We start from the raw sequence: 15720 nt of genomic DNA, 5'->3' as shown, positions 1-15720 counted from the left end.
GTGGAACTCGCCGCTGGTTGGCTGGTAAGCGGACGGCAAGTGACCAATCAGCAGTTGTTGGGGAGAGTATCCATTACACTACTCCTACAACAACAGATGCTCAACAAAACATAACGATAGATAATACATATCGTCAAAAAATATGATCAGCAAAGAAAAATCGTTAATTATCCTCGCCTCTTTCAGAAACGGCTTTGATATCACTACTCCTGTTGGTCTGGAGCGCGGTGACAACAGCCGCCGCATCCCAGCACACGTCGTCAAACCCGGAGCTCTAGTTGCCTTATTAGGCAAAGTACTTGTAGTACAAGACATTATACCTGTCAAGTACGAGCTCCACGATCTAATGTGCATGCCAGGGCACCTGAGGTCAATAGCTGTCCACATTGAAACCGCTATGCAAACTCTGCAAGATCTCCAACAGCAATCTACAATCTTTACAACACTCATACAGACCATCTCACTTCAGAACGACCGTATGAATAGTCTACTCAAACGAGTAAATCATTTCGAGGGAAAGCTCCCTATATCTCCTGAAGACATCTGGAAAAATGTACATTCTCAGCGGCGTCAAAAACGCGGTCTATTTAATTTTGTTGGTTAAATAAGTAACACCCTGTTTGGTAAGGCAACCGCCGAAGATGTAGCTAAACTGTGGGGAACAGAATGCATGCACTTTCAGAAGCGGTTACGACACAAAATGGGGCCATTGAACAGTCCTACAAGGCAGTACAAACTCTGACCTCTCACATGAATGCTATTGTTGACGAAACTAATCAACTAACATGCATTGTCCAGGGATTCACACGGTCAGAATCTACACTGGAATGGCTACTCTGCTTTACAGAATATATGCATGCAGCTGAAGCCTCTGTACAAAGAAACCAACAGCAGGCTCATAGCTGATCTAGTGAATGCAGGATAGGTCATAGGTCATGTTGATGCACAGTTGTTGCCGCTTTACACATAGCTACAACTAAATATCATCCAACTCCTATCTTTCAGGAGCATTAAGTGATTCGTTGAGCACTTCGGGTGTATGGCATTCGCGGTGAACCTTAACCCCGTGCCCGAAATGCAAGAAAATCCCCAACCACATTCACCTGCTCCCAGACGCTAAGCCATACGAGGTGCACAAGCCCACTACAATACCCAACCATTTCTACGACGAGGTTCGCTAGCAGCTCGAGGAAGACAGGAGGAGGGGGATCATCGGTCCTGTGCCCTTTGGAGAGCCGAGAGAATGGTGCTCTCACATGGAGTTCGTACCCAATAAGAACAGGCGGTCGCATAGGACGGTAGACTTTCAGCGCCTCAACCAAGCAAGCCAGCACAAGACCCCCCTTCGTCATGATCTCCAGCGTCCCAAAGCACAATTAAAGATGGTGGCGGATGCATACTCTGGGTACCACCAGATCCCACTTGATGACGAGAGCAAGAGACTCACAACGTTCATTACTCCCTGGGGCTGATTCCGCTACAAGCACACCCCCATGGGCCACTGTGCGGCGCAGGATGTGTTCACCAGGCTTCACTGACGACGTGGTGGCGGACATACCAAGGAAATGAAGTGCGTCGATGACACTTTATTATACGACCGCAGCATCACAATTCTGGCACACGTACGATTTCCTCGAAACATGTGCGAAGGGCAGGGTCACTTTCAGGCCCAACAAGTTTCGCTTCTGCAGGAGGAGCGTGACATTCGCGGGCTACCTTCTCGACTGAGAGGATCACCAGCTGAGCCAGGAACCTCATCAGCAGCATCACCGAATTTTGCATGCCACCCAAGCCCTCAATCACCAACATACAATCCTGGTTCGGTCTCGTGAACCAGGTGGCCCCCTTCATCGCTGTCGCGCCCCTGATGGAGCCCTTTCACGACTTACTGAAGAAGCCCGCCAGCAAGACAGTCTATTGGGACAGCCAGTTGCGTGCGATTTTCTAAGAGACAAGAGAGGTGGAGGGCAAACTGGTCTGTGGAGGGGCTGCAGTACTACGACGTCTCGCGGCCAACAATGACTCTCACCTACTTCAGCCGACAGGGGATAGGCTTCATTATATTGCAACAGTACTCCCAGTGCATGACTCCAGAGACACCCCTATGTTGCAAGGGTGACTGGAAGCTGACTTTGTGCAGCAGTTGCCACCTGATGCCAGCTGAGAAAAACTATTCCACTCTGGAGGGCGAGGCACTAGCCATTGTTTGGTGCCTGAAGAAAGCCCTCCTGTTCCTGCTCGGGTGCTCGGACCTCACCTTGGCCACTGACCATCGCGTGCTGATGAAGATCTTCAAAAACAAGGAACTCAAAAACATCGGCAATCCATGGATACTTAACCTGAAGAAGACAATGATGTATTCATTCCACATCAAGTACCTACAAGGGAAAGACAACTGTGCAGCCAACACCCTCTCAAGGTACCCTATGCTGCGCGGTAAGCCTGAGGAGTCTGACAGGGAGGACGACGAGGACGTGAGAGCATCAGCAGCAGCCACCATGGCTTGTGCCATGGAGGGTGAAGACGTATTCGTCGTGGACCAGCGTCTTTTGAAGGAAGAGGCTGGGTGTGACGATGAATACAGGCTGCTGCATGCCCGCATGTCGACCGGCGATTGGGCAGACTGCAAGGATGTCAAGCCACTCACTCTCCACCCTTTCTACAAGATGTGGTAGCACCTGTCATCCCACGGAGACCTGATCGCGTTCGCCCATGATGAAAGACACCTACGGCTCGTGATCCCCTCAGCCCCGAGACGTGCAGTGCTTAATAATCTACACGCAGGGCACCAGGGCTGCGACTTCATGCTACGGTGGGCTAGGCAGTCGGTGTACTGGCCCGGCATAGACGCAAAGGTAGAGCAGAAAACGCATCAGTGCCAGGTGTGTGAGCGGCACGCAACTTCCCCCCCCCCCTCCCCCGCAGAGCCCTGATACCCACACCACCGCAGGGGTACCCATTCGAGCAGGTTGCGGCCGATCTGTTCCAGCTGGATGGGCACACGTACCTCACACATGCGGACCGGCTCATGGGATGGCTGGAGGTGGAGCACCTACCGAATGGCGCCACAAGCGACAATTTGGTGTCCACCCTCAGGAGGCTTTTCAAATGGTCTGGTATCCCTAAGTTTCTATCGTGTGACAGAGGGACCAACTTGATGAGCGCTGAAATGTTGAAGTTCCTCAAAGACTGGTGTGTGACATCCAGGGTGTCGTCAGCACACTACCCACAGTCCAACGGTTGGGCCGAGGCCGCAGTGAAGTCGGTCAAAAGACTATTGAGGGGCAACATGGGTCCAGGGGGCTCCTTAGACAAGGACAAGGAGGCGAGGGCCCTGATGCAGTACCTAAACACACCACTGCAGGACTCCAACGCATCCCCGGCACAGCTCTTGACGGGGCGACAGCTGAAAGACTCGGTGCCGGCCACCAGGCAGCACTACAACATCAGCAGGGACAGGGGGAGGTTGCTGAGGAACAGGGAACGCGCGATGGGGAGCACCAGTGAGAGCATGTCGCGGAGGTTCAACCTGACCACCCACAACCTCCTGCCACTCGAATGAGGTCAACGGGTACGTGTCCAGAACCAGGAGATGGGGCAGTGGGACCGGTCGGAGGTGGTGGTGGAGTCATCGGCCCCCAGACAGCACCTGATCTGCCTGGACGGCAGCGGACGAAAGATAATCAGGAATCGCCGCCACCTCCACCCCTCAACGCCCACCACCATGCCCAAAGCCAACACCGACGTCACAACAACACCAGCGCCACCCGCCGTGAGGCCCGTGAGGACACCGCACACTCCCAAGCACCTTCAGGATTATGTCTCTTAGACAAGGACTGCCCCCATATTTCACTTATGTGTTAGCATTTTGCCATAATGGATCTAATTCTAGTCTGTATCAGTTGTATATTGAAGAGAACCTGTAGTGGATTTCTCCCCTACAAACGCTGTTTGTCGCTGAGTAGCCGACCCCCGCAAATTCCACAGTGTGCGCCTCGTGGTCTAAGTCAACCAGCGTCGCCTTACATGACGGAGGTCAATTACTAAGCCACGCCTACCTCCGCTATTTAAGACCTGACCTCGTGGTGACCACTCTCTTTTCTACCTACACCAACCAGCCAGCAACACCTCCTCCTCCTCCGCCTGCCTGGTGGTCCTCGCTCCCGCCGGCGAGCATGGCGACCCACAAGCTGGTCCTCCTCTGAGCATCCTCACCAACCAGCTCTCTCTACATCACGCTTGTAACCACGCTGCCACTTCCCAGCACCAAGCTGTATTGTACATCCAATACAACATGTATACAGAGAGCACATCGTGAGTTTCCTTTCTCCAACCCATCCTGAGTGTGAACCAAACATCTCGTACCCCACAAACCTTCACTCATTTTGTATACATTCAGTTTTCAACTTTGTCACTTGTGTATCATTTTGCTGGGTTTTGGACGGGTTCTTTGCAATAGAGGGGGGTGTTGGGGTATGTGCTGGTTTGGCAACAGTGTATCGGTCCACCAACGGACGTGGAGTTAGTTCCGGCTCAGACGCCTCACTGTGAGGACATGTCTGTCCCCACTTGTCACCTTCACCAATAAATGGACTATGGACGCGGCCCTGTGCCCTGTCGGCTCCACTGGGGCAGAAACGGGAGACACTGTGTATTCTATCAGCAGTTTTAGGAAGCTACCGGGAACAAAGGCTGAAATGCTGCCATCTGTTGGTGGGATTACTTACTAAATTTTTTAGGCAAAAAAAAAAAAAACCCTGGGTTTGAATAAAAGGCTAAGGCAAGCAAAGAATTAAGAGACAAATGAGAACACTGATATTTCTTATTATTCCAGAGGTGTACCATTAAGAAACCTAACATATTGTGTTACAGATCTTACTAGCTCCTTCAATCTCTTCCATGTGACTATTTCTTACAGTGTCTAGCCAACGTCCATTGTCAGCTGAGTGTCCCCCCTCAGCCTACCGGCAGTGGCTCCTGGTGACAAGACAAACTGAGACTACCAAATCTCAGGGGCTAGATGAGACCAAAGTAAGCATGGAGGGTCTGCAGCAGTGCCACCACCACCACCTGGGCCACACCACTTGCCATCCTCAGGTACAGTAACATGGTAAAAAAAATTTACTTCTCACACATAGCCACTTACTCAAGAAATCACCATTTGATTGACTACTGCCTCCGAAAATGTTTATTTTCTACAAATATCTCACCATAGATTACAATATAGTACTACACTAAAAGTTAAGTTCTCTCATTGGTTAAAAAATTTCCAGGTTTGAGAGATTTCCGGGTACAGTATTGAGACGAATTGTCTTATCCCTGGAAAAAATTGCACATCTACGGAATTTTTCCAGACACTGGTGAATGTTTCCGCATCTGGCACGGAACACCATTGCTACGAAGGCTTAACAGCAGTTGAAAAGACACAGAGCGGTATTTATTTATGAAAACACTACTGTGCACACACAGTATATTGTTAATAAACAAAACAAAATACTGTATACACTATACAGTACTGTAATGTGCTGTAATCACCAGCAGATGCTGTCATCTCGAGCTTGTGATGCAGGCAGGCCAAAGGTGATATGATGATACAGGATGGCCTGTCTTTGTCCTGTACCATCTACTGTAGCAGCCTAGCAGGTGCTGCTAACTGTCACTCTCATCTCCTTCATAAAGGAAGGATTGTACATGAACTGTACTGTAGTATACTATACTGTACAATGTAGAGTATACAGTGCATGTATAGTAAACATACACCCTCTACACACTAGCCTACAGTAGGCATAGTGTCCACTTTTATATATCCAGTACTGTACAGTACAGTAAGTATGGTATTTTCACACTTACTGAATGTACAGCATGGTACAATTTACATGACCATTTTAATGGTATTCTTGGCTGATTATATCCTGGTGCTGTAATGTACAGTACTGCACGACAGATCATATGCGAGTGAGGGAACAAGTGCGTATTTTACAATGAAAGCTGACAATGAACTAAGAGTGTCATCATGCTAGAGTTTGAGGGGTAGATTGCAAGATACATCAGCCATGCAGCCATAGGCATCTCATACAGTCATATGACAGTACTGTACTGTAGTAGCTAATCATAACTCACAAGCACTCTGACTCTGAACCTACCCACCCACGTGCTCAGCACGTGTCGGTACATGATGCAATCATTTGGAAATTCATTCGAATGAAGAGATTTTCTCTGAATATTTTGGAATACACCAATTCCCCCATTAACATCCTTGTTAGGTTCCTGAACACCATGACTTTAAGTCAAACAACATTAAGTGAAAACGATTTTACCATAGACAATGATATAAATAGGGGTTATGTTCCTTGGATACATTTCTGGTCAAAAGTTTCTCACAACTTCCCACAAATGTTTCACTTTCAGCACAATTATCTTCTTGTTTTAAAGTTTCAAATAAGCTTAGAGCTTTTGCTTGTATGGAGAGCAACGAACATGGAGTTTTGTTGATGATCCTTGATCCACATGTTCAGCATTCTTTCCATATTTTCCATAATGTCACTTCTGTTATGAGTTAACTTTGTAGCAGATAATGGAGTAACACTTATAGCACATGATTTGATATTTTCTGCATTTCCACAAATTGTAGACTGCAAACAAACAGCTCTTGCTATGCCCACAGGTCACTGTCTTTCTTCAGATCTCTTTACCACATCTAATTTAACTTCTAATTTAACACTTTTCCTCTTCTTTCTGTGACGACAAGTAGTAGTGGTGCATAATGCATGTTTAGCACTCATTGTTCTAGAGGTCAAATATATTTATAATTGGATTTTGAGTGAATGTTGGAAGAGCATCAACCAACTACAGCTGCTCCCTGACTTATGACGGGGTTAGGGACCGGCATCCAGGTTGTAAGTCGAAATGGTCGTAAGTCGGAAATGCTTAAATAATACATAGAAAATCTAAAATGGGTGTCTCTTTTTCTTCTCAGCACCACAAAACACTCACTTTTAAGCTTGCCAGCCATTTTAAAATGAATTACGGATGAAAATTTTGTCTGTGTACTGACTTTAGGACTCAAATATACGTAATTTGACCAAATTTTGGTACTACTGAGGCAGGTCGTAAGTGCGGGTGGACATAAGTCGAGTAGGTCGTAAGTCGGGGAGGAGCTGTACTAAACAATAACAAACAGATATGGCACCCACACCGGTCGCTTACACAGCCAGCTGTTATCACAATCAGGCGCTGAGCAACTTTGACCATTTTCTTAAAATTGTCGTACATTTATAATTTTCATAGATATTTGATCTTTTTTTCAATGACGTCATAACGAAATTACGTTGACTGAAACAATGTTAATGGGGGAATTGGTGTACAGTGGTATATCCGTTAGCCGTAACAATTGGTACAGAAAACTTCTGGGAATTAGAGACGTCCGGGTAACAAGATGGCCATCTCAAAGCCGGAAAAAAATCTCTCATCCCTGGAATTTTCCAGGTTACAGAAAAATATTCTCGGAGTGTTCCAGAAAATGTGCCTCTCGGAAAATTGTTCCCAAAGCCGTAATTTTTCAGAAAATTCCGGCTTAGGGAATGATTTTCAAAGAAAATTTAAATTCCAGCTATTGGAGAGTTCCAGTTAAGAGGGATTCCGGCTAACGTTGACATTACTCAAAAATTTTATTTTCCGAGTGTATAAGTATTCTTGTTCAGTGTTATTTGGTTTATCGATAAAATTTTTTCACACCCTTTGTCACTTAACAATGGGTCAAAATTCAGTTTAGCGATAGTTTGACTCACTGTGAAGGGAGAATAACTGGGGATGGGGTGGGCTATGAGATGGCATATTGCCTTAGAAATAAAGAAAATATAATATGAAACAATAAAATAAGAAAAATTAAGAGTATGGGGGTGTATGCGTGAAGTGAGCGTATTTGTCGAAGCAGTGGGTTGCAACTATGTCGCAAACCCAGCAGTGCTCCCTGACTCCTTCCCCCAATGTGATGTCATGGCATATACACAGCACGGCAGCAACCACACATCTCTGAGTCAGCTGGACGACTGTCTGACTGAACTGTATTGTGTCACCCAGAGGATGGTTTGAGTGTGGAAGGAGCTATTTTTTTTACATAAAATATGTACTACAGTCTCTCCTCGACTTACAACGGGGTCCGTCCCGACGACCAGGTTGTAAGTCGAATTGGTCGTAAGTCGAAAAGGCGAAAATAATACATAAAAATTCTAAAATGGGTGTCTCTTTTTCTTCTCAGCACCACAAGAACTCTCACTTTTACACTTGCCAGCCATTTTAAAAGGAATTAAAAAAAAAAATTGTCAGTACACAGCGCGATCACTAACGTCGGGACTCGAAAATACGTAATGTGAAAAATATTTTATATGACCATGGCCGTCGTATGTCCGGGTTGTCGTAAATTGAGGAGAGGCTGTATTTTATTTTATGATAAGCTATATATCAACTTTATTTTTATCATTGTATTTTTTCATTTTTGACGTATGCAATTTGAAATTTCCTTGAATTTGACTCGCCTTTTGCACACTAAATCGTTTAACTCTGAATCGCATCATTTATTTAGAAGGTGGGTGTCACTAACTAAATTGTTTAACTTCGAAACCGTTTACAAAAAACTTATTTATTATTATCATTAGAGAGTACAGTACAGGTAAACCTCAAGATACGATGGGTTAGGTTCCTGAAAAACCATCACGAAGGAGCATTATAACATGGGGTACGTTCCGAGCCAGTCCCCAAACACACATGTATCACCGCCAAAACAATTCCAACAATATTACTATCAGCACAAAACAATAAAACAACACTCATCACATCATGAAGAATAACCCTGGTCATCATCATAACATGTCCCCTTCGAGGCTAAGGGAACTCTTGTTGGTGGAGACATCACTGTGACTCCCACACAGCCTCTGGGAATTCTCATGCTGCTTAACAATGTCAGAGACACAGTTGTCTTGGATGCCTTGGCCTTCCCAGACATTTTCAAAGTTACACTGCTCACTTCACAGTCACAAAAACAGTGCAAAAGCAATTGTCACAAAAGCAGAGTGAAGAATAATAACAAAAACAATGATACTGTAGGATATGGGATGTTTGGTTCACACTCAGGATGGAATGGAGAAAGGAAACTCACAATGTGCTCTCTATATACATGTTGTATTGGATGTACAATGCAGCTTGGTGCCGGGAAGGCAGCATGGTTACAAGCGTGATGTAGAGAGAGCTGGTTGGTGAGGACGCTCAGAGAAGGACAGCTTGTGGGTCGCCATGCTTGCCGGCGGGAGAGAGGACCGCCAGGCAGGTGGAGGAGGAGCGAGGGTCGCCAGGCAGTGGTGGAGGAGGTGGTGTGTTGCTGGCTGGTTGGTGTAGGTAGAAAGAGACAGGTCACCACGAGGTCAGGTCTTAAATAGCGGGGGTAGGCGTGGCTTAGTAGTTGACCCCCGCTCCATGATGTATGGCGGCGCTGGTTGACCTAGACCACGAGGCATACACTGGGGAATTGGTGGGGTCGACTACTCAGCGACAAACAGCGTTTGTAGGGGAGAATTCCACTACAATACTCCCCCTTCCCTCCAGGCGGTGTAGGAGACTTGTTGTCTGCAGGGTTGCTTAGCACATGTGAGGCAGAATGGGCGGTGCATGCCTCATGTGAGACAACGGCGATGGCGTGGATGAGCCGGTCGCTGGATACAACTGTCTATATACACACTATCTATGGGAGAAGAGAGGGAGAAAAAGGGTGTGTGGAGGCGATGAATGTTGTGCTTCCCTCACGGCAGGTACAGAGTCGTCAGATGCTCCTGCTGGGGTGTGTGGGCCTGGGTCAGGAGCAGGGGCTGCGTCAGCAGAAGCGGATGAGGGCTCGTGACAGCAGCTGGGTCCACGACAGCAGCAGGGTGCAGGACATTAGCAGGGAGTACCTGAGGGAGAAAAGAGGGGTGTGTGGGTCCGCACTCAGGAACAGAGGCCGCGTCAGGAGCGGCAGGGGTTACTGCTAGGCCGGGGTCGGCGTCTGAGGCAGGACGGGTGTGCTGGGGTCGGAAGAGGAGCGACTGTCTGCTTAGAGTAGCAGAGCTGCTCTAGGGTGTCTAACCTGCGGTATAGAGACAGTAGCTGTAGAGCTGATGAGAGCTGCTTCTGTGTGGATAAGCCAGTCTTCCATGTTGCTTGAAGACTGGGAGCGTGATCAGTTTCTCCTCCATCCTGTGTGAGTGCGAATCTCCGGGAGTCACCATTTGTGGGGTTCAGGATGTTTGTTTCACACTCAGGATGGGATGGAGAAAGGAAACTCACAATGTGCTCTGTATATACATGTTGTATTGGATGTACAATGCAGCTTGGTGCTGGGAAGGCAGCATGGTTACAAGCGTGATGTAGAGAGAGCTGTTTGGTGAGGACGCTCAGAGAAGGACAGCTTGTGGGTCGCCATGCTCGCCGGCGGGAGAGAGGACCGCCAGGCAGGCGGAGGAGGAGCGAGGGCCGCCAGGCAGCGGCGGAGGAGGAGGTGTGTGTTGCTGGCTGGTTGGTGTAGGTAGAAAGAGGGCAGGTCACCACGAGGTCAGGTCTTAAATAGCGGGGGTAGGCGTGGCTTAGTAGTTGACCCCCGCTCCGTGATGTATGGCGGCGCTGGTTGACCTAGACCACGAGGCATACACTGGGGAATTGGTGGGGTCGACTACTCAGCGACAAACAGCGTTTGTAGGGGAGAATTCCACTACAATACCTACAATGCTCACATTCTCAAAACAAAAGAGTTGATGCACCATTCAATCACAAAAACACAGAAAATATCACTTCACAATCACCATAACACAGTTCAATCAAAATGTTAGTGCTGTCCTCTCACTACATAAGAAAAAAACTAGGATGATAAGTACAATATACGATGCTGGCCGATAATCATGGAGCCATGCGATGGCGGGTTTACGATCGACAAAAAAAAAACACAGGGCTGTATTGCACGGGTCGGCCGTATGGCAGCGCGTGGGTGGGCTTATAAGTGAAAGTAGAGATGTATCATGTGTCGGGTTAAATATTGTTTCCTTATAAAATGTCACTCACCGAAGAAGAAAATGTAATTTACATTGCTGGAATCCTTGCAAGACAGAGATTAATTTGAGTACTAGGGTATATGCAACCCATAGTTTGCACTAGAGATAGAAAAAAATTCCAACCAATGGATATTGATGACTATTCGATGGATATCGTTCAAGCGAGTTATTTTGATTGTGCTTGTATATAGTGAGATGGTCTTAATTTATGGCCATCCTTAAGGCGGAATCTCGATTCTCGAGATATTGTATCTCAAGGTTTTCCTGTACCGAACAGTACTCATTGTCTACCGTCCTGCCATTTGAACCTGGTGTTCTACGTCCATACTTTGCTGTTATACCTTGTTTAACAAAAATTTCCCCTAACGTAAGATTTTTCAAGAACGAAACCCATCTTTAAACGAGAGATACCTGAATGGAAAGTTCCAGGGATCAAAGATTCATAAACTTCATAAACTGTTTCAATAAAACCTAACAAAGAAAACATGATTCACTTACATATTTTTAATAGCTTTAAATACCAAATTCCGTCCACATATACTAAATTTAGAACTGATATAGGCTAGTGAACTTATTTGACATTGTTCATTTATAATGTCTGCAATATACTGCACTTAAGTTTGTAATCAAGGCTAACCTAAACAAGCATAGAAAATGGCTGTAAAATGGTGACAATGATAGTTTTGCTCTGAAAGTTCAATCTTTAAACTGTATATTTGTATTATTCTTACCAATAATTTGATTTTGTTAATAGAGAATATCTTTATCAACAGAGAGGCTGGTTACACACTATCTGCCCGCCAGAACCAGAACCAGAAACATCACCACCAAAACATAATAAGAACTACAAAAAGTCACACAGAAATCACCATCAGCTAAGCCATGGACAAATGCGACCCTCATACAAATTATCTCATTTCTTTTGGGGGGTTAGTGACCACGTGGGTCAGGATGACCACCAAGAGACCACTAAAGAGTTCCATGCTGGTGAGTCCTTTTTACATGAGAGCAAGAGAATGAAGAGGATGGCTACAACAAGTGAGGCTCAGACAAACTCAGAAGAAAATTTAGGATCTCATAAGGCAGAGACAGCCTTACCCTCGCAAATGAATGAGATGAGAGTTGCACCAATGGCAAAACCAGAAAATTTGAATTTAGACCTGATTGAGAGTATTATGCAAGATTTTTCAGGCTTTACAAAATCAAAGGTAAATAAAATTAAAGGCACAAAACATACCCAAGGGAATTCTAAAATGACTCAGAATGATCCAGAAATAGATGGTCACAGAGCAGATACACCACATGTTCTGGGAGAAATAACACATCAAAACCTCCATGATAAAGATGCCATGGAAAATTCTGGCAAAACAGAAGACAATAAAAGTGAAGGAAATGCCTCACCTAAGATTGATGGAAAACTTGCAGAAACCTCTGGCTCACATACAAGTGAGAAGTCTAAGGGACAAACTTCAAATGAAAATGACTCGCATAGAACTCAAGAACAAATACAAGGTAAAGAAGAAAGAACTAAGATAGAAGTAGGAGGTGAGGAAGAGACAGGACCAAACATTTTAGTAGGAGTGGGACCGATCTTTGTCGAAGAACCAGAGGACCTAATCATAGAAGCAGCTGAAGCAGAGGAACCTGTGGATGAAACAATGCCAGGAGAGGTAGTTGTTATAACAAAACTGGAAAATTTAAAAGAAGGTAGAGAAACGGTCACAACAAAAGGAAGCAATACAACTACAGAAAAGAAACCCATCATATTCCCAGTGCTACCAGAATTTACCAATCCTGAAGGTCTTGAGAGTGTTAGTTCTAATGTTATCAACACTGGGTCTTCAAATGTGGAAAATGCAGACAAAACAATCAAAAACACATCACTACCAAAGGGAGGCACACCACCAGTACCATCATCGAACACATTACCAATCATTTTTCCAAGAGATGACAGTCAACTACAACAAAATAGTGACAAAACTAAAGCTGAAGATGTAGCAGCTACTAATGCTGCTATAGTTAAAACCCCTCAAGACAACACAACAGATCTGGCTGAAGGTGGTCTAGTCACAGCAGCTGGGGAACAGTCAGGAATTGGTCAATTAGGTATCACAGTTGTGATGCAAGATATGACAGTTAAACCTTCTATAAATAACATATCACCTCAACGTGTAATGAATGCCTCAGATGATAAGCCTGAGAAGGATGACATGGAAGCTCCTAAGATGGATGATATGAAAGCTCCTGAGATGGGTGACATGGAAGAAAAATCTGAGATGGGTGACACGGAAGAAAAATCTGAGATGGGTGACACGGAAGAAAAATCTGAGTTCGGTGATATGGAAGAAAAATCTGAGATGGGTGACATGGAAAAAAAATCTGAGATGGGTGACATGGAAGAAAAATCTGAGATGGGTGACATGGAAGAAAAATCTGAGATGGGAGACATGGAAGAAAAATCTGAGATGGGTGAGATGGATGACATGGAAGAAAAATCTGAGATGGGTGACATGGAAGAAAAATCTGAGAAGGGTGAGATGGAAGAAAAATCTGAGATGGGTGAGATGGAAGAAAAATCTGATATGGGTGACATGGAAGAAGAGCCAGAGATAGATGGCATAATGGGTGACATGGCAGGAAAGAGAGAAATGGATGAAACAGCAAAAGTTCACAATAAGGATAGTGCCTCAGACATGGGGGAGAAAACTAATACAGATGACGGAATAACTGGTCCGCACACAGATAAGCACGTTGGCAACTTCATGCCAGAAGGTACTATGAAAGAAACTAGCAGTTCTACAGGGGAACAGATTTCTAACAAAAAAACTCCTTATACATCTGACAGCGAGGAAGATATCAATTCTGAGGAAGAAAGTAAACAAAGTATGAGGCATACAAACAATTCAAGCGGACAAGGCACACAAGGTCTACTCAGTCAGATATTCAGAGGTATATTTGGTTAAGTTCACTGCTTGATTCCTCTGCAAACACCTATTCCATCACCACACTCACATATCAAGATTAAAGTCATACTGTTTAATACATTAAAAACTGAAAGGATATACTGTATAAAGTTATAACTTATTTTAATGCCAAGTGTAAAAGGGCTAATATATATATATATATATATATATATATATATATATATATATATATATATATATATATATATATATATATATATATATATATATATATATATATATATATATATAGATTGACAATCCCTTATCCGAAATCCTTGGGGCCAGAGGCATTTCGGATTTCGGAATTTTTCGGTTTTCAGAATGGTTAGTTTTTTTTTTTTTTTAGCCCACCCGAGCATAGATCACTGACCCACATCAGTGCCTGGGGGGCGAAAATATAATAAAAATTATAATAATAATTATAATTCATAGGTCTAGGTCGTGTTTCTCACTTTTGATCTTTTTTTTCATTCTTGTATTTTTTTTATTATTATTATTATTATTATTATTATTTTATTAGTACAGTACTACTGTATTATTGTTATTTTTATTAATTTTATTATTTTATAATTATTATTATTATTATTATTATTATTATTATTATTATTATTATTATTATTAATGTTATCATATTATTTTATTTTGGTGTATTTTTATTAAACATTTTATTTACTATGAATAATTATTATTATTACTATTACATTTTCGCCCCCCAGGCCCTGATGTGGGTCAGTGATCTATACCCGGGTGGGCTAATCCCTGTTTAATAAAAAAAAAAAAAAAAAAAAAATATTGCCTAAAAAAAAATTCATTTCAAACTTTCAGTTTTATTTCGGATAAGGTTGTCAACATATATATATATAGCATGTATATATATATATACTATATATATATATATATATATATATATATATATATATATATATATACTATATATATATATATATATATATATATATATATATATATATATATATATATATATCTGACATACTACTATACAATATATACAAGTAAATCACTGTGGGTAGCGTGATCTGGGTATGTGCTGATAACCACAGGAAAGAAAAACAAAGTTCCCAAGCACTCGTGTAATTCACATCTTCAGGGGTGAGGTACAGACTGTGCGCCACTGACGTGTTTTCTTCTTTCACTGATTATATATATATATATATATATATATATATATATATATATATATATATATATACAGTATATATATATATATTCTTATTTAGTCCATCTAAAGTGATAATATATACTGTACTGTACAATATTGAAGTACCTCACCAGCCAAGGATTTGAACCCAGGACCTCTGAGTGGGAATTAGGAGTATTAACCACTAAACCACAATAACTCTACAAGCTAACCTCGACTTTGTAACACACATAAAGCCTGCTCTTTTGTCTTTTACAGCAATCAGACCCTATAAATGAGGTTAACCTGAACCACTTAAGTACTGTAGTTTGGTTAAAACATATTTAGAGTATAAATTGGTAGCGTGACGAGAGGAGGCTCGTGGGTATATGTAATGATAGTATCAAGTAATAGGGAAGAAATAACGGTAGATACTGTAGGTAAATAATAGACACAATATACAAATACAAAATTTATTTAAACATTAATATGGAGGTAGGAGAAAGAATATATGTACCAACAGACGAAATCTGGTACTATGCCC

At 43.4% G+C, this 15720-nt stretch overlaps 1 protein-coding gene across 2 annotated transcripts in view; it reads left to right on the top strand.

The window, feature by feature from the left end:
• The window catches only part of LOC121875695, a 153641-nt gene extending 139434 nt beyond the window's left edge, over nt 1–14207 (top strand). For both annotated transcript variants that reach the window (XM_042380326.1, XM_042380325.1), the window contains 2 exons: nt 4919–5097; nt 11846–14207. In XM_042380326.1, coding sequence (XP_042236260.1) covers nt 4919–5097; nt 11846–14035 — 2369 coding nt within the window. In that variant the 3' untranslated portion in view covers nt 14036–14207. The remainder of the gene's footprint in view (nt 1–4918; nt 5098–11845) is intronic.
• Nucleotides 14208–15720: the final 1513 nt, after the last annotated feature.

Source organism: Homarus americanus, unplaced genomic scaffold, assembly GCF_018991925.1.
Source record: "Homarus americanus isolate GMGI-L3 unplaced genomic scaffold, GMGI_Hamer_2.0 scaffold22250, whole genome shotgun sequence".
In the NCBI taxonomy this organism is placed as follows: Eukaryota; Metazoa; Arthropoda; class Malacostraca; order Decapoda; family Nephropidae; genus Homarus; species Homarus americanus.
This window is presented reverse-complemented; position numbering and strand designations above follow the sequence as displayed.